Source organism: Notothenia rossii, assembly GCF_949606895.1.
Source record: "Notothenia rossii genome assembly, chromosome: 1".
NCBI lineage: Eukaryota > Metazoa > Chordata > Actinopteri > Perciformes > Nototheniidae > Notothenia > Notothenia rossii.
In genome coordinates, this window is record NC_136912.1 from 79,282,820 (window position 1) to 79,301,667 (window position 18,848).

The following is an 18,848-nucleotide window of genomic DNA, read 5'->3' on the forward strand; positions in this document are numbered from 1 at the left end:
AATAAAATATTGCACAATTGGAAATGAGCTTTTATGTTGGTTGTGTCGCCATCGTGAACATCCTGCATGGTTGGTGAGTCAGTGTGTGTGAGTGTGTTTGTGTGTGCAGGGCTGGCGGATGAGCAGCAGGAGACGAAGGTAAACCAATCTGTTCCCAGGCATCGATACGATGTGTTCCTTCTAGTTATAGCCTGGGAAGGAACGAGGGGCTGCCTAACCATAAAGCAATCATCTCCGAAACGAATAAAGACCCCACCCATGTGAGTGAAAGATGATAAGACGTGTTTGTGTCGTATGTCAGAGAGAGGAGTGGAGGGGGGTCATCCCTCCCTCATATTCAACTATTAAGCATCTCTGTACGCAATGGAGTTCTGGATAGAAATAGAACATGGTATGGACAGAATCACCTCTGAAGAGGACCCTGACCAACATAAGATTTAGATTTGAAATCCAAACCAAGAACATGAAGAACGAATTTAAACCTTACCAAGTATCTTGCAAGGCAGTATATAGTGCTCTATATTGGTAGAAAACAACATGTAAGTTAATAATAGTTTAGCAACATGGCCTCATGTATGCTATTATAGAAGATAGAAGAAATGTGTTAGAAGAAACCCTTTTTTATTACATTCCTTAGAATATAAAATAGAGATACCATTGAATAGCAATGTTATAGTTGGAGCGTATTATGTTTTATTTTTTTTGTTTGTATTTGTATTTTATTGATGATTTGTTTTTTCTTTTTTGCTTGCCCGTCAAAATTATCTCACATTTTGTCCCTTTGGGTGAAGGAGGAAAGAAGAAGAAAATAGCTTGTTCTTGTCATTTGTAATTATAATGGAAACGATTTACATTGTTTACAGAAAAAATGTATGTGAGACTCTGGCTGGAGATATGACCTATAATATGGTACGATAAGACACTGAACGAACACAGTAACATACCTCGTTTTTGCATGAAGCTGAAAAGGTCGTCCAGAAACTCTTTTCTCTTCGGATCTCTATCCAGTTCATACAGCTGTAGAAGAGGAGGAGAAGAGACCAGTGAGACAACAGCTTTTGAATTTATGTCAAAACCACCATCTAGGATCTGACACAGCAAGGAAGAAGACGACCAGGATGCTCTCTTGTTACATAAGCATCATGAAAACATAATAATGATAAATCGATAGCTATCAAACTTTGAAATGACGACATTCACTCGTAAAGGTTTGTCATGAGAAACCAGTCAGTCTCCCTCTGATCATAAGAGGAGATGACAGGGGGAGAAATTTAAAGAAATGTGGAGCAGTCTCATTTGATGAGAACCTGATGTGGATCCAGCTGCCTTTGGCTCTGGAAAAGTTAGGTGAAAGTTAGCAGTAAAAGTGGGGCGCCAACTCGCGGGAGTACAGAGCAGCCATTGAAACCAGTAGTTGTTTTTCCAGTCCAGTTTGTCAGTATGATAGTAAAATATTCCCCAGTTATGTAACTATAAATCACACAGTATCTGTAGGACACATTTCATAATCTGTTATTTAAAGGTTGTGAAACACAAGCAGCATATTGTTACTACACAGCCCGCAGCAAGTAGACCAAGCCACAACTAACCTTCATGTTGTGGAGAGCTTTCATATCACAAGAAAGCCTTCACGTCACAGCTCATAATTGAGACAAGCAGCCATCAAATGCTAGAGCTGAAGCAATTCAATTTGACAGAAAACTAATCAGCAACTGTTTTCATGATTGATTATGGCCAAACCTCTTCTTATCCCAGTTGTTTAATATTGTGAGCGTTTGATGTTAAATATGTCTCTTGGTTAAGGACTGGTGGTCGGACTAAACAAGCAACTTCGAAAAAGTCCCCATAGGCTTTCAGAGAGGAGACGATATCGACATTTTCAGTCTTTTTTCCAACACGTAAAGACCAAAGGAAAGTCCAGGTGTTTTTAATGTTATCCTGTCACATGTCAAAATAATAATTGGTATTTTAATTACTCAAAGAGTGCTAAAAGCCTTAAGGCCTTAAGGCCTTAAGGCTCAAGGCGCAGGCAAGCCTTGATGAGTTTTAAGAGTATAAAATATTATGTTTGAATGAATGATGTGTTTGGGATGTAGAGAGCATACAACTGGACATAAAAGATACATGAAATACATTTGCTGGTGTTAAACAAAGACCCCTTTTACTTTGATTAACTAAGTTTTCTGCTTTTTTTAATTCTTCATTCACCAGGCATGTGACAAAAACAAAAACATTTTCCAAGACTTTGAAGGAGTAATTCATATAAAAATGATCGTTCTGGGGGGGATGACATTTCCTTTAAAGCACGCAGCCAGAGAAAGGAAATGAAAGGCTCGTCCAGGAGAAGACATGTAGGATTTTTGGCAGTAGTGGCCTCTTACCACTAAAAGACGGCCCCTCATTGTGGCATTTAGCCCTCATTAGTGACACCGGGCTGCCTTGATATCTTACTCTGCTGGGAAGGGGGAACAGAGGGGTGGGAACTGAAAAGGGTGGAGGTGGGGGATGCTGGGTAATGTACATGCCTGCTGGAGGCAAGGGGGAGTTTTAATTACAGGATGCATGCATTTGGTGAAGTGCCGCTCCATAAATCTTGGAATAACCACCCCCCCCTAAAACTCCCATCCCCCATGTGGCTTTATTTGCTCTGTATCACCACCCCCCACCCCCTCCCTCTGTCCTGATCACACAAACAAATGTTTCCCTAGTGACATTGTGGGAGCGCTGTCACATGGAAACAAGGAAGCTGAAGCTCCAGATGTGGTAACATGGCGTGAAAAACATTTTGGAAATAACAAAATAAAGTGCACTTTTTCCAGTATGACACCAGCAATCAGTGAGAGGATGATACACAACACTCAATGGACTACTGAAGTCTTAACTATTCATGTAACGTTTGCTCATTTGCAGCGTAACAGTGTTGACATGGCAGTGTGTTGATAGTTTTTACTGTTTCCCTGAGACCCGAACGGTCTATCAGCCTAAAGTGAAGTGTGAACTGTGTTGACACCCTCACAGTATTCCTCTAACTAATCCATATAAAGAATACGCTGTTAACACAGACAAAGAGATGGTATTTAGTTTTTATATTGATTAACATGTGACTTTAAATCTGGCTTTTACCTTCTGCCTGATTGATGACAGTATTCTGGATACAGTCCTTCCCTAGTTATACGCATCTCTCTCTCTACCTTCTTTTAGTTTTGTCCAGGTTTCGGAAAGCAATATGATTTTAGCCAACACAACCCAAAGACAACCGAACATCTGAATAATTAACATGACATTTAATTGACCTGTAATATTATTTAATTTATCCACTTAATACTTCAAACAGGCCTTTTAAATGTCACTTTATAATGACCTTACTTAGTTTAAGTAGTTAATAGTTTGATCAAATCATGCCTGTTTCCTACATTTCACAGAAATTGCAATCAAACTACTAAATGACGCATAAATCTGCTCGCATGCGCGCTTAGCTGTAGCTGAAGTAACGTTTTTGTAGTAACATTAGCTAGGTAAAGTAAACCCTTGTAGCATCAATCGACAAGTTGTTGGAGTTAAATACTGGAAGTAAAGGTGGAAGGAACAAGTTTAATCCTAATATTATTTAATTATCAACAATACATGTGGCTCATGTAAACACAGTCACTGATAATAATGCGAATCCGAATGAAACACTAAAATAAAAAATAAAAATTAAAGAATGTAAGAAAACAATTTGAAAAAAACGGGAGTAATAAGAAGAAACAAGAAATAAACTCTCTAAACTTGGTTTGTCAAATGTACACTCTTCAAACAACACATTGACTTTAAAACATGTCAACCTGCGGCTCAACAGAAGCTGGTAATGGAGCAGCTGCATTAGGGAGAGCTATAGTTGTTATATATCATCATCAAAGTTGGATACCTGGAGCAGCCAATCAGGAGCCTGTTCAACCGGCTCGACCACAGCCACCCCTCACTATATATTTTCTTTACTCTCAGCTCCATACATATAACCTTTATGTACATTATTACTCACCTGTCGCAATGCAAACACGCAGGCAAACACACACACTTGATCATGTCTATGTGGGTGTGGGTGTTATTATATAGGTTTAATGTCTAGAGAATGTTCACAGGGGCAAGGGCCCCTCCAGGATTAAAGCTCTGCTATTCAGATAACTGAAAAGAAACTAGATAAACGACTACAAAGTTGGCCAAGGCCAACTGGTAATGCCGGGAGCCAGTTAACGCCCCATCACCAAATCTCCTGCTACAAAAGGCCCATTAAAACAGCAGAGCTGTCTAGAAGACTTCAATTTGAAATTGTTTATTTGCAGCAGGGTACTGAAAGTTAATTATACTAAACTGCCTGTTTTTACACACTTCAAAATCTGTAACTGGACTTTTGTAATACAGATATTTGGTTGTAACAAGCTTAGAATTGGCATCAAAAACACAATTTATTTCAGCGTACAAGCGGAGACCATATGCTGTCTGTTTAGCTGCTAAAGTGACGAGACTTCATATTTGAACAAGTATTCAGTGTTTGACTGCTCTTTGATAGTTTCCCACCCTGCCTGAGTATGTAGGTCACCCCGTCTGCAGATAAATTATGAACAGGCCAGAAAACAAAGTCTTCTTATACTGAAAATAATCAGTAACCAAAGAGAAGCCTGTAGCTTTAGCCATCAGGTGGTGGTAGGTGATACTGTTAAGGGGTGTGTGTGGGTGTGTGTGTGTGTGTGTGTGTGTGTGTGTGTGTGTGTGTGTGTGTGTGTGTGTGTGTGTGTGTGTGTGTGTGTGTGTGTGTGTGTGTGTGTGTGTGTGTGTGTGTGTGTGTGTGTGTGTGTGTGTGTGTGTGTGCGTGCATGCGAGGGGGGAAGGGTTCACTTCACTGTAGTGTGGCCAGAGGCACTAAAGTGTCACATAGCACACAGAGGCTTTGCAACTGAAAACCTAAACTGAGAGAAGACCAGGGTATCGTCTACATGCTCCTTTACACCTGACAATCACCTGACACACACACAAACATGTACACACCAACACACTCAGGGTCAAAGTTTACTCATCTTTTAACTTACAGGCCAACCTTCAACGTTATAACTACGCAATAAGATGACATATGATAACCATAATAATAAGTGTACTCTCAGTCATTTTTCAGGTCAAATGCAATTTCTCAGAGGAGACTTGATGTCAGCACAGCATACAGATGCACACACACATATAGTGGACTACATGTTCCTCTTTATACAGACTGATTAGATAGAGGGACAAGTAAAGGCTGCTGTTACCAATTTGAATATGTCTACATCCACATCATTCTGCCAAAGCAAACCATAAAACTGCAAATTGTACTGTTTGCACTTATCCAATAAATGAGTCATTATCATTATTATTTAATCATTTGTTATAACAAGTGAATTATGCAATTTTGCTGCGAATGTACTTGTTTTCTATTCAAATACATTGCAAAAGTCAGATATTATCTAAGGTTTCACCTCTTTCATTATGCGATTTAAAGTGGAAAGGCCTTTTGTTCAGTTTGAGATCAGTCCTTGAATATCATTATAACATTTTTACAGACAATCTTTTGGATGTACACAGAGCTAACCTTGAGGTGTGATTAATCCTTTGCAGGCTGCGTGTTTTATTTACCGGAAGACTATTTCCTGTGGTTGAACGGAGCAGAAACTAGGTTCACATTGGGACTCATTCCCCTTTAACCCAATATTGGAGGACCAGTTTCACAACTTCAATGAGTCTAAGTCGTTCAGTTGTTGTTCTCAGGAGAGAGATTAGTATGAAGTTTCTTCCACATGTCCTCTTGACTAATTTGAATTAATTAATGCTCTAAGTCATTCAAAGTTGCTGCGTTTTTTACTTTTAAGTACGACTTTACCAAGCAAACTCATACACAAAGATGAGTTGTGGACTCTATTAGAACAGTTTGTAATTATAAAGAGAGCTGAGAAGAACATAAAATGTAAACACGCACACACAGCACATATACTATGTATAAACACACATGTATATTTGACAGTGGGGGATGGGAATGAATGGCTAGCAGGGAGAGGGGTTGAGGGGGGGGGCTTGATTCAGTTCATGAACAGCCATATTCAAACACAGCATTGTTCCAGGCCAAAGCCCTTTTACGAGTGTCATTAATGAACCAAAGCAAACACCACCACCAGCAAAGCATCGCTCCACTACTCCCACAAAGAAAAATATAGTGTCATAATGTGTACACTAGCCTTTTTTCCTGAGGCAACAGAGCAGGAAAGTATCTCGAATTACACTGAAAAATATTTATATTTAATGAATAGTAGGAGATAGTTTTAGACGGATAAAGGCTGTACAGATTTCCACTGAATACTGGTTTATGACAGCAACTCGGCAGCTTTTGGTTTCACCTAAGTTTGGTTAAATAGATCTAAGTTTTCTTCCACAGAGTACAGAAGGAATTTCAGTGAGTGGGCTCAGCCCATCATTACATTTAACTGCAACAAAAGCAATACTCTGACTATTGAAGCTCTTATCTGATTACTTTCTTCACAGTAGGGTCATACACAGAATAGGCTGTTAACACGGCCAAGGATCCTGATGAATTTCTCCACTATTTTGGATGAAACACTATTTAGCAAAACACTGCAGTCAACATTTTTGTCATCAAAAGATTCTGGTGAAAGCCAGAAGACAGTATCGCCCAACTAGCAAAACACATGGTTAACTGCAGTACCAGAAATAAGTAAACAATAGCTATTTCTGTTCTTTGATCATTACATTTAGACTGTTTATTTTATTAAAGAGAACCACTGTGCAGGTTTTGCTGAGCCGTTTTTCAGCTTAAAGGCCAACTGGGTGAGAAACCAGATTTTAAAATACCTCCAAAAGGTTAATGCAGCTGTTTGTTCTGCTTGACAACTAAATAAAAATAGATTCAGATTCTTGAAGTGACAAGCCCATGTTCTTGTTTTTCTTCTCATTGTTGCTCAGGATTACATTTTGCTTCTGTTTGCACGACACTTTCCAGGGATCACCTGTTAATCCAGCAATGTGAGCAGAGCTGTGACGTCTCCTTCACTCGCATACAGAAAGAGATTGACTTCTTATTGTACCTTTTCTTCAACAAGTCATTATGGTTTTAACTGCTCATCAAGTAGTAATGTAGCTAAAAGAGAGCCAACAAGTGAACTCAAGCAACAGTTCTTTTCTTAAAGCTGCCAAAAGCCATTTAGGAAACATAACTTTTAAAGCTGAAACAGACAAGGACACGTGAAAAAAAACGGTCAAGTCAGCTGACTGCTCAGATATAACAGCGTAAAAAGCATCAGAATGGGTTTTCAAGGCAACGGCCAGAAAAAGACATTTATTGCTTCATGTGCGCTGAAAAGTTCAAATACAGTGTACATTTGCAACAACTCTCTACTTTCTCAGCACGCACATTATAATGCTTCTTTAGGTTTTTAATTTGTATCTGGAATAACTGAATCCAGTCAGTGGACAGAGCTGACAGCTACTGCGCCAACATGTCTCCGTAACCTGACATCTATAATGAATCCATCTCTTTCTCCTCTGCTCTCCGCCCTGCCCCATCCCCCCCCACATGGCCACAATTAACAGCAACAATAGAGCTGTCCGATTGCAGAGGCAGTGAACGGTGTTTTATCGACAGGCAGGATCAAACACATCATAATCCAAACTGACCAGATGACCTCGTAAAATCAACTCAATCGACTGAGGGTGAGGAGCCAACAGCCTGCTGAGACAAACAAAACCGCTGTGACTGACTGCATCTGCCTTCACCTTATCATCTACACTCACATTTACTCCAAAGGAAACAAAGCGATAAGTGAGGAAGAAAAAGAAACTGAGAATAACACACAGGCAGTTTTGCTGAATAAAACTGCTCATCTAACTTATGAATACAAACACAGGATGTCCATGACCTGCAAAGTGTACTCAATGTTGTTCTTTTATGAAGTTTCTCCATTTAGTTACCATCCTAGTTGGACTGAAAACTATAAAACACAAAATATGATATATATATTTTAGTTGTAGACCCAACCATGTTCTCTTATGGTGGAATACCCTTCTGGAAGTTCAATAATGTGGCAGACATTCAATGATCTTTGAGAATATGCTGCTCTATGGTGTGAGTAGTTGTAAGGGAGGCCTAAGCATGCAGGGCTTTACCAAAACATGTGTATGCTTGGCTTCTGTCGGATATAATTTGATATATAGTATCCCCTGCTGACACCTTAACAAGGAGAAAACAGTGTAACGGAGACAGGACATGAAACTGAATGAGCGCTATCCCGTTCTTGCATGCTGTCAGCTGCCACTGCCTGTAGATCTGGATAAGAATCAGAAATAACAGCCAGCCTTCCCAGGGCCCTCGAGAGTCTAATGTATGTGGATGTTAGCAATCCAGCATAACCGCAATGCTAATGAGTAGTATTACGAAGGTAGATGCACAAATTGGGCAGGGGGAAGCAGAGCAAAAAAGGGAAATGGGTGTAACAGCAATTTAAGATCATAATGTGTTATAAAACAACACTGATACTACACTCAGTATCATCATAACATCACATCAGCCATTTGATACTCCTTGGAAAATGTCATTTCCCTCACAAATATCTTTACATAAGATGTTTATCTGTAAACTACCCTGCCCCTATAATGACATCAAATCATGACCTTGATAATCATCTAATGAGTGTTTGCGTGAAAGCTGGAGGTAGCGCCAGTGCAGATGAAGTGATAACATTTGCGTCTGAAGAAAGTAAGATGAACACAAAGATAAAAGGGTAGCTAAAGGTTCAGAACAAGGTCTGTCACTGTGCTTATAAACAAACTTGATGGATAAAATGTAAGACATAGGTAAGAGATATTTATCTGGCTCAGAAAGGCTGAACATGGGGAATTGTTCTCCACTGCTGTTCCTCAGTTTGGAGCACCTTGCAGAGGGGAAGAGAAGTGACCAGGTGCCCCGTCAATCAGAGTGATGGGTGGGCAGGCAATGAGTTTAATGGTTGATTACGGTGGCCATTGAATTGGCCTTGGAAACATATCTGACACACCCTGCCTCATGGAGGGCAGATATCTGTCCATGTGGCTCACGACAGACTGAGATGTGGAAGCCACGTGGCCAGGCCCGCCCAGATCAATAGGCAGATGGTCTGCAGTTTGCCCTCAAGCTACCCCTGGGTTTGTCCTCTACATGGAGTCTGATCGGGGACACTTGGCAACCCTAGCCCAAGGAGGGCAAATTATAAGCATATAAAATAGGCACTGCTTTTTTTTCTGTACACAAAATGAAGATTAAAGTCACTGTTTCCCAGCTAAATGCATTATGTGTGTATTCTTCAGGCGTAATAAACCTTTCATTTTCATTATACACAGTATACACATAATACACAGTCAATAATACGTTGGTTGGTAAACAGGGAGGACGCTAGTATACATCGTTTACAAGCCTCATTCAGACGGCATCTATGTCTTGAAATGATCATTTAACTTTTGGAAAGAAGACATTTCAGTCATTTCAGCAGGTAAAGCACATGTGTAATCAATAAGATTAAGTATTACCAAATTGGTTCAATCTCAATGGTATGCAGGCTTTATCACCTGTGGTTTTCTTGCTATGACAAGTCCAAATATCTGCAATGGAAACGGTTAATTATCGGTTCAAATTGGTGTTAAATGGAGGTGACAAATCCCTATTTGTGTCTATAGTATGTACAGAGCTATGCCTACACAACAGCTATTATCATAGGCAAGACGAGGCATATAGTGTTGTAATGTCAAACGAGTGTGCCCTGCTCTGCATAATGTTTGAGCTATTGACCGAACGGATGGAAGACCTTGAGAACATGCAGAAAAGTATCTTTATCTTTGTTTGACCTATTTCTATATTGATTATATTAGGAATGAAAGCTTTCAACACTCACTACCTTTTTCAAAAGCATCAGAAGGCATCAGCAACACATGCATGGCTTTTGTTCAAATGAATGCCTTCCACTAGGTCGTAGTAAGCTGTCATTCAAGAGTTTGATTTGTTGACAACTCCAATCTTTCAATGCAGTATATTTCTGAAGCTCACAAAAGGCTACAGTGCAGAATTCATTATTTAGGAACAAAAAGGGCAAAGACGCACTCACATTTCCTTCACACAGGAAGATCCACACTTAACAATGGCAACGACAATAAAGGATTTTAGCGAGTCCCTCCCACTCCTCCTCGTTCCACATGAAGACATCACATCATGGAAGAACCTTGAGAGAGTACATACAGGACAAAGCCAAACTGAAATCTATACAACATATCACAACAGCCGAAGAATAAGATGGCACAAAGGAGCTAGCCTCAGCCTTTATGTAATCTTTGTTTACATTCCAACCCCCTTCTCCTTCCTTCGTATTGAGCGCCTTCCAATTTCCAGAATCCCCGTGGCTGTACCGTTTCTGACATCAGCTCGGTGTTGCACGCTGCAGGTTGGACAAGATTATAATGCTCTGCAGAGCTTCACTGTCAAAACCAGCGTGTGCTACACACTTTCCTTGGCAGTGGTTCAAAGCCAAACACTAGCAGAATGATTTCTTTCCTCTCTACTCCTCCCCGCCTGTGCTGCTACTCCTCCTCAACAGGAAGACTTTCATCGCTCTTCCTACGCTGCAGTGACCTTTCATTTTGGCCTTTGTTCTCAAGACATGCACAGGGTCCATTAACCTCTTGGGTCCTTTCCAGACCTGGCATTAATATACATTCTTGGTGATTCGATCACAAGTGGACAGCTCTGAGTACAGCTCTTCACACATGGCATTAGGATGCGTCTCCTCATGTGTCTCCAGTGACCACTTGGATTGGATCTCACTTCCCCGCTCTATAAAGCCATCCGTTATCTACGTTTGAATATAGACTACGAAAAACTAAACGGAATAAAAAAAGGCTGCCTACAGTCTTCGTGTGATGAAGGCCGTAATTTTCTCCATGCAAAGGTGATGTTTTTGAAATATGTTCAGATTTTGGGTACAATTTATGAGCCTAAAGGTAAAACCTATTGTCTACCGATGATCTTAGGGACCTCTGTGCTGCTGGTGTCTTTGCCGCTGTGGCTCGAGAGAGCCAGGCATATAAGCAGGGGTCAAATCTTTGCAGAGCACCAGAACAAAAAAACAGACACATCAACGAAATGTGATAAAAACATTAAATACACAATATTAAATATCTAAGGGGTTTCGGAGGGATATGAGAAATACCTTGAGAATGCCAATGTTTAAAAATATAGAAAAAAGCCATAACACACACGGCTACAGTTTAGATGTTTGAGCAGATGAGTACTAACTGCCTAGAGGACGTCAGTTGACTTCAATCCATTTGTGGCCCAGACCATTTTCTAATGGGTCTTATGTGCATTAACACCTGTACTTAGAGCTGTCCATTTTAAGACTGAATCAACCAGACGAATGTTATTGCGGGGTCTAAACAGGCCTGGTTTTCTCCCAGAACCACAGATGGCTGCACATTCTACAGGCGCAACATAGTAAATTAAATGAAAACTCCCTAGTGCAGATTAATTCAACCCCTGCAGACCCCGGTAAGGAAAACTGGTTCCAGATGATCAAATAGTGTGTTGCTCTGGAGTTAATATACTCAGAAATAACTGGTTAATTCCAAGTGGATGGATTAGAAAAAAACCTGCTTTATTTATAAAATGTTGCTTGAGTTATTACCAAGTTGTGCAAAGACATATATTTTACAATTATAAAACATTTTTTGACGTTAGCAATTCATTTACAGACAAATGTAAATATTTGTATTTGAAAGCGGATTTCAGTTTCATCTTTCCAGTGTTTTTTCACTAAACAAATCAACGGCTGGGAAAATATACATTCATATTGAATATAAAAACAACACGGCCCATCCTATTCATACAACCCAAAGACAGATCAAAGGCCTGGAGAAAAAAACTGAGGGATATAAAACCAACAACACTTATCAGACAGCTGTATCAGCAGAAACCTGACGGGCAATCCCAATAAGTGTCGCTCCCAATTGGCTCTCATTCGAGCTACACTTCCTGTAGTAACAGTTCCTGCCCCCACTTACAATGTGTGTGTGTGTCTATGTGTGTGTGTGTAAGCAATTTAATGTTTAATGCACACTCCCCTCCATTCGCCCTGATCATGGTGAGTGCCATGAATTTTTAAAGACATCCCTACTTTACTGTCCATCTGGGCTCCATCTGCCCAGCTGCTGGTGTTTAAAGCAGACAGAGACACAGGAGAGGAGACTTCAAAGGCTCTGCATGGCCTTTGGACGAATTCTGGCCCGAGGAGGATATTGTTTATAAAAGGGGGACAGGGAGTGGGTCTGTTATATTATGTATACCATAGCATTGACTACACATTATCTAGCTAATTTATCATTCCGTGTTCTTCCATCATAGTTGATCATGGCTGTAAACTCTGAGGTTGAGACAAAAGTTCATCCTTAGAACATTTGCAGCGCACACCTTCAACGTAGCATGAGCTTCTCCTGTGCTCACATGCCATTTTCCTACCACAAATAGCATAAACATTGAGTGTTTGTTCAAAACAGGATAACTCTCAAATAATAGGCGATAAACTTCTTTTCCAATTGCCATCCAAACATGATGGAATTAAAAGGGTTTTGCTTGAGGTAAAGCGAGGAAAATTGCAAATTGCAAGAACAACTTCTCAAAGCAATGAGTTCATTATTCTGGATAAACCACATATCTCAATGTAATGTTTTACTGAAGAAAACTGCTCCTATTAAAACTGAGAGAGAAACAATATATATTTTTAAATCCAAATCCCAATTTTGTACTTATATCAGCACTTAATCTAAAGAACATTTAAATATAACCTATGTGACCTATGTGACACAGTAACCACAGTCAAACCTTTCCCTCATTCGGTTGGTTGCTGATTGGAACAGATGCCTGCAAGCCTATTGGCTGTTGGAAAGCAAATATACCATTAAATTGAAAAGGGTGTTAATATTTCCTGGAAATTAAAAGTTCAATTCCAAAGAGTGATACTGATATGGGCTGCTGAGGTATCCCTGAAATAACTCAGCTGAGCTGTCGTTTCAATTACAAAATGATCCAACGATGCTGGCATAATTTGATATCTGCATGAATCCTTGTCCTTTAAGTAATTCTTCTGCACCCTGACACCGCTGCCTTGATATAGTCTGACCTTTCAGAGTGGGCAGATAGGCAGGTGGACGGCTGATCCAACAGGAATGCAGGTCGGGCTTCGGCTGATAAATGTTAGCCTCACACAGCCTGGGGGCAACCTCACCGTAGCATTTATTTGATTGCTTCACTTACCTACATGGCACCTTGGATCTAGATGTGCTGTGACATTCAACCTATTTCTTTGGACTCATTTGCCAGACTTTCTTTACTGGACTTCTTAAATTGATTTATTACATTAGGACATTAGTTAAAATATGTTTTCTTTACTTTCTAAATGACATCTTCCCCATGTGAGGAATCTCTCTTTTCTATTCCCTCTCCTCTCTCCATTTATTTCCTAACACCTTCTAACGAGGACCTTGGACTGGCTCCTGAAGCATTGCTATAGTGATGCTCGTAGAGAAACTGTATGTGACATTGGGACCTCACAAAGGACGTGACTTTAAACGCAACACAGAGAAAGGACAGTTCTCCGCTTGGAAGATCTCCAACTGCTGCCGACTGATAAGAGGCACGCAGGGTTTCTACTGAGGATCTGGGGTTCCCAGTGGCCACATTATCACCCTCCCTCAGGCACATTCCAACAGCCTCCACCCACCTGCCCAAAATAAACTATACAGCCTTAACCCCTTCCTCCCCACCCAGTGTGCCCCTCCGAAACACGGCATCTGCACACCATTCAACTCAACAACACATGAGAGTAGTTCATAAGGCTGGAGATCATGACTTTCTCCCATGATTCTTAGGGACTTTTGAAGTTCATGTGGACAGAACAAACAATCCTTAAAAGAAAAACTACTGTGTTCCTCGGAATAACCACACATCTCTTGTTTGCGCTTCCAATCATTTTGAACAAATGTTTTCCTGTGTTTGTAAATTAGGGACGCTGCATTTATAGCAGTTTGATTAGAATTCAGTTTATAAGGCTAAAAAGTTTTATGCTCATTTCAGCTTAACTGTAATCTGCTGTTGCAAATCTGCCTCAACTACAGCGGCGTGACACTCAACGTTAATGTTTATTAAGTAAGCAGAGCAACATTTTATAGAATAGTTGCAGGAGGGTCTTGGGTAGCAATTGTCTAACATGGCACAGAGTAAAGTATTAACTTAAGTCGGTTTCAGAGCTTGTCGCAAATCGCAAATTTGCAATGCAGGATATCTTTGACAGCTGCATCATATTGAATTATTCGGTGAGGTTTCAGGCGGCGGAACGTTTTATTGCATGCAGATGAAGTAAATTGTGACATTTTGTTTTGGTTTGGTATGACTCGCCACTATTACAAATATTACAAGATAATGTCAACATTTAACATTTCTTAACCGCTTCGGTTTATACTGAACATGTTTTAAGAAACAGACAAATCTGTGGGTCTATAATCTAACTGTTGTATGATGAGAATAAACCACAAGAGCCAGTTTCATATAGAAAACGAAGAAGCAGAAGAAAAATGGCGCCCACTAAATATAAAGTAAAGCTGAAATTACTGAGTTTGATTTGCATTGGGTTAGAATTATCAGTGGACAGACTTTCTTCGTCATTACAGGTCGGCTGCTTTTCCTTTACACAGCACATTCACAGAGCAATATAATCACAGGCTAAAGCTGCAATTGTTACTAATCACCGTAATCATACAAGGGCCAAATGAGTCATGGACTAAAATCCTGGATTCACAACATTATAAACCATCAGCAGTGAGGAGGTTGAGAGCCACAACTCGCTGCGAACAGATGTGACTGTTGTTGCTTTATTCCCTAAACCGTGTTAAAATGCAGAAGGTTTTAATTGCCAGCAGATAGTGTGTTTCTTCCCCTCCGCCCTGTCCCCCTATAGATGGGGACATTGTATAGGCGTGACAAAAGTTTTAATCAACAATGGATTGGGTAACATTATCTTAACAGCCAATATACTGGCCGGCTTGATTATATAACCGTCAGCAATTTACTGACATGCCATGATAAAAATGTTGGGCATTGCGTACCTGACGTATGAAAACCACTAACTGTTGAGGGTATCAATTCAAGGCTTTACGGAGGGAGTGGTGGACTATTTAGAGAAGGTTTAGGTTTTAGAGGAGTTTTATTCCATACACTCTGTCATTACAAGTAATGGGCCTTAAATTACAGAATAAATGGTTAGGTTTAAAAATGAAGCAAATGGTTGGGGTTAAGCTTGTTTACCTCAAACATAGCCTTAAGGCATCAATATACATTTCTAGAATCTTCTCCAAACATACCAAACTGGTTTTATCTTCTAAAAGAGTAGAGGTACCTAAAAGACAAGCTGCTGTTTGGTCAGAAAATGTTTTATGGCTTTAGACATTGCTACAGACCACGAGTGTGTTTGAAATTTAAAAGTGGCTTCTGTTGTGTCATATAAGCTGCCTTTGCATGAAATGGTATGCTCAGTATTATGCCACACTTTAATCCCGGTAAAGCAGCCTTAGTTTGTTAGTTTTGCAATGCAGGGGCAAGTTGAAATGGTTGAATTGATTCATTGATTCCATCAAGAACATTTTAATAATATGTTACTATCGCTAAAACGTTAAAAACTTAGTCAGAAAAGGTCATTTATTTTCTCAAAGGCCTGTATCTATTCTTTTAGTAGTAACATTTACTGTAATCAGAAAATGCAAATAATTCAGTATCTCAACAAGTGATTGAGTTTTTAATCCTCTGTAGTGAATGGTGAGTTCACTATTTATATCGTTCACGAGTTTCACAGTCTTTTTTATCACGAGCCTCCTTCCATCTTAACCTAGCTGTTGACAGACTTAAATCTCTTCATGTAAACAGCCCGTCTTATTCCACCAGGGCCTCCCACATAATATCCAGCCCACAAGCATGTTTACAGTAAACGCCAGCATGGTAAAGCTGTTAAAATGCACCCGAACCCCTCCCCTCCCCTCCCCCACTTCCCTCAGCTCCTCAGCCTCAGCTAGCAGTCCTATTCATTTCACCCTTTGGCAACAGCAGTCAGTAAATGTCAAGTCTTTGGAGGCACTAAGCCACCCTGGCAAAAACCGGACAGATGTAGCCCACCAGAATGTCAGGTGGCAAAGACAAACGTATAAAAGCTCAGTTAAGGGTTTATCAACATTTGGCTGGTGGCTGGTGTTAATTTCCCGCCCTGGTCGGATTACTTCAGCTGGAAAGGTGACATGATGTGAGAGGTGTGAAGGCCAGATGTGGCTCACTGGTCTACAAACAACATATTGGATTATTGTAGATTCTCAATGTGTTACAGCGGCAGATTTAGGGATATTTTAGGGAATAAGCTGATCTGGTTCTCAACAGCTGACTTTAAATCTCCACTAGCAACAACAATTTAGCAATTTTCCCTTAAAATGAGAGCAACACCCCAATCCGAATAGTAGGAGGCGTATAAAGAAGACATCCTACCTGTCTGAACTGCTCCTCATAGGTCCACTCTCCGTGGTCCTGTCCGCTCAGATGGCTTTGCGTGGCGTGGGGGGGCATGATGGCTACCCGGGGCTCCTGGTCGACGCTGGGCCGGGCCTTCAGCAGCTGAGAGTGAGGGTGGAGCTGACGGTGCGGCAGCAGGAGGATTCCCTTGCCTGGAGCCACAGCTTCATGGCCCGTTGGCAGACCCTCCTCCGTCAGGTCGTCATCAAAGTCTTCTTCCATCTCGCCTTCGAAGTCTTCCTCGTCCCATTTCCGTTTGCTGTATACATTAAAAACAGAATATTGTTTAAAAAGGCAACTCTGCAGATTATGTTAAGAATAACTTGACTCACATCTGCTCCTCCTCATCTGACCCCATCATGTCCTTATAATGCTCCTCCCGGTCTTCATTGTCATCGTCGTCATCTTCGTCCTCGCCACCGCTGCTGCGGTCTGACATGGGGCTTTCCGAGACCCTCTGCAGCCCGGCGGCAGCGGCACGCATGGCTGCCAGCGCCGCCATCTGGGCCTGCTCCGCCTCGGGGGCCGGGCTCCCCATCGGCTCGTCCCCTCCTCCAACGATGGTGTGGACTTGAGACTGTTGGGCGGCGGCTTGCTGCTGTAGCTGCTGCTCCATCAGCAGCTTGGCCCTCTGCTGCCGGTGCAGGTTCTCCATGACAGCCTGGAGCTTCATCTCCGGGGAAAGCGGCACAACGTTCAGCTGCCTTCCTTCCCCTCCCTCCCCCAATGAATGAGCACCAGTCCGGGGCCAGGCAGTGGACAACGGTCGATCCTTCTGCTGAGCAATCGCCAACCGTTTTTTGTGGTGAGGCAGCTGCAGGTTATGGTTATGAAGTGAAATGAGGAGGAGGAGGGGGTGGCAGAGCTCTCAGAAAGGTCGACTGCAGTTCTAGAGACAGAGGCCTCTCTCTTGTCTCAATGTTTTTTCCGGCAGTCGGGGGGAAACCAAAGACGACAGCAGGGCTGAGTTGCACAGCAGTCAATGAGGCAAAGGTAGCGGAGGTGAAGGTAGGAGGACAAGAGTGTGCGGATACACTACAAAGACCTGAGGGAGAAAAATAAAAACGGTGTCAGACTGCCACTTCCACAATGTCTGTTAACATCAGTACCCTAACGTAAGGGAAACACTTTTGTCGTTGCAGCGCCAAAATTGTTTAACAAATTTCCCCAATGAATCAGATATGTCTCTATATGTCAAACTTTCCATTCACTAAAGTGGACTTATTAAACACTGGCTCACATCATCTGGTACAGCACACAATACTGCATGTGTGATTTTTATTGCTATTACACTGGCTTTTATACCATGTTTTTGCTGACCCACCAAACTTTTAAATTCATGATCTTTAGCCTGACTGAATTTTTGTAAAACTTTTCTGAGTTGCATTAAAGTAGAAACGTACAGAAGAAGCTGAGACAGAAAGTACCCAATTTCACACAAAAAATCCTAACTTATCCCTAAATCAGGCATAGACGCACAGTCCCTGAGTTTTCAGTTGTGCAACATGTGCAGGATTACTCACAGACCAGACAAGCTATGCACACAGAAGGACAGATTGTTTTAGCCTCAACAACAAGAGGAAGTGAAATCACAAGGGAAACCATAACTTTCTTCACCTGGTTGGCACATACCAAGAGTACATGCAGCCCGGTCAACACTGTTGCGTCTACATTGTCTAAAGGTTGTACTTAACAATATAGAACTAATATAAAGGGGTGTGACTTTTCTCAGGTATGACTGGTGTGTTTTTCCCTGATTAAAATGTTTTATTGCAAGTGTAGATACACAGCAGGGGAGTTTTATCTGCAACTTCTGTAGGCGGTTATGCTCGTCTGACATACCTGTTCCCAAAAGTGCTCAGGTATGCAAAGCAGTGTCTGCTATAAAAAATGGGCTGCAACTTTCTGGTATCAATGATGTCTGTTCTCTTCAGTTTACCGTTATAACAGATCCGTGATCCACCTGTAGCCCAGAGTTATACCAGAGGGAGAGTCACAGTTTGTCCAGCCCCTCCCTGTTTACTCAGAATGTGGGAAAATAGTCAAAATGTTGGGGTTCGTAGCTCAGTTCAGTCAGGCAGAGATAAGAACTGTACACCGAGTCAACAGTCTGTGGGGAAATTAATTTAAAGTGCAGGTGCTGGACATGCTGAAGGGCCAGTCATGAAAATAGGCAGTGTTGACTCATCTCTGCTGCACTGACTGATACATG

General features: G+C 41.2%; 1 protein-coding gene across 3 annotated transcripts in view; it reads right to left on the minus strand.

Moving 5' to 3' along the window:
• The window catches only part of arid3a (AT-rich interactive domain 3A), a 53,280-nt gene that overhangs the window by 11,808 nt on the left and 22,624 nt on the right, over nucleotides 1-18,848 (minus strand). For 2 of the 3 annotated variants that reach the window (XM_079679068.1, XM_079679067.1), the window contains exons 2-4: nucleotides 16,969-17,681; nucleotides 16,613-16,895; nucleotides 945-1,017 (exon numbers count right to left, since the gene is read on the minus strand). In XM_079679068.1, the coding sequence (XP_079535194.1) occupies nucleotides 945-1,017; nucleotides 16,613-16,895; nucleotides 16,969-17,309 (697 nt within the window). In that variant the 5' untranslated portion in view covers nucleotides 17,310-17,681. The remainder of the gene's footprint in view (nucleotides 1-944; nucleotides 1,018-16,612; nucleotides 16,896-16,968; nucleotides 17,682-18,848) is intronic. The other variant, XM_079679069.1, reaches the window with a different exon arrangement.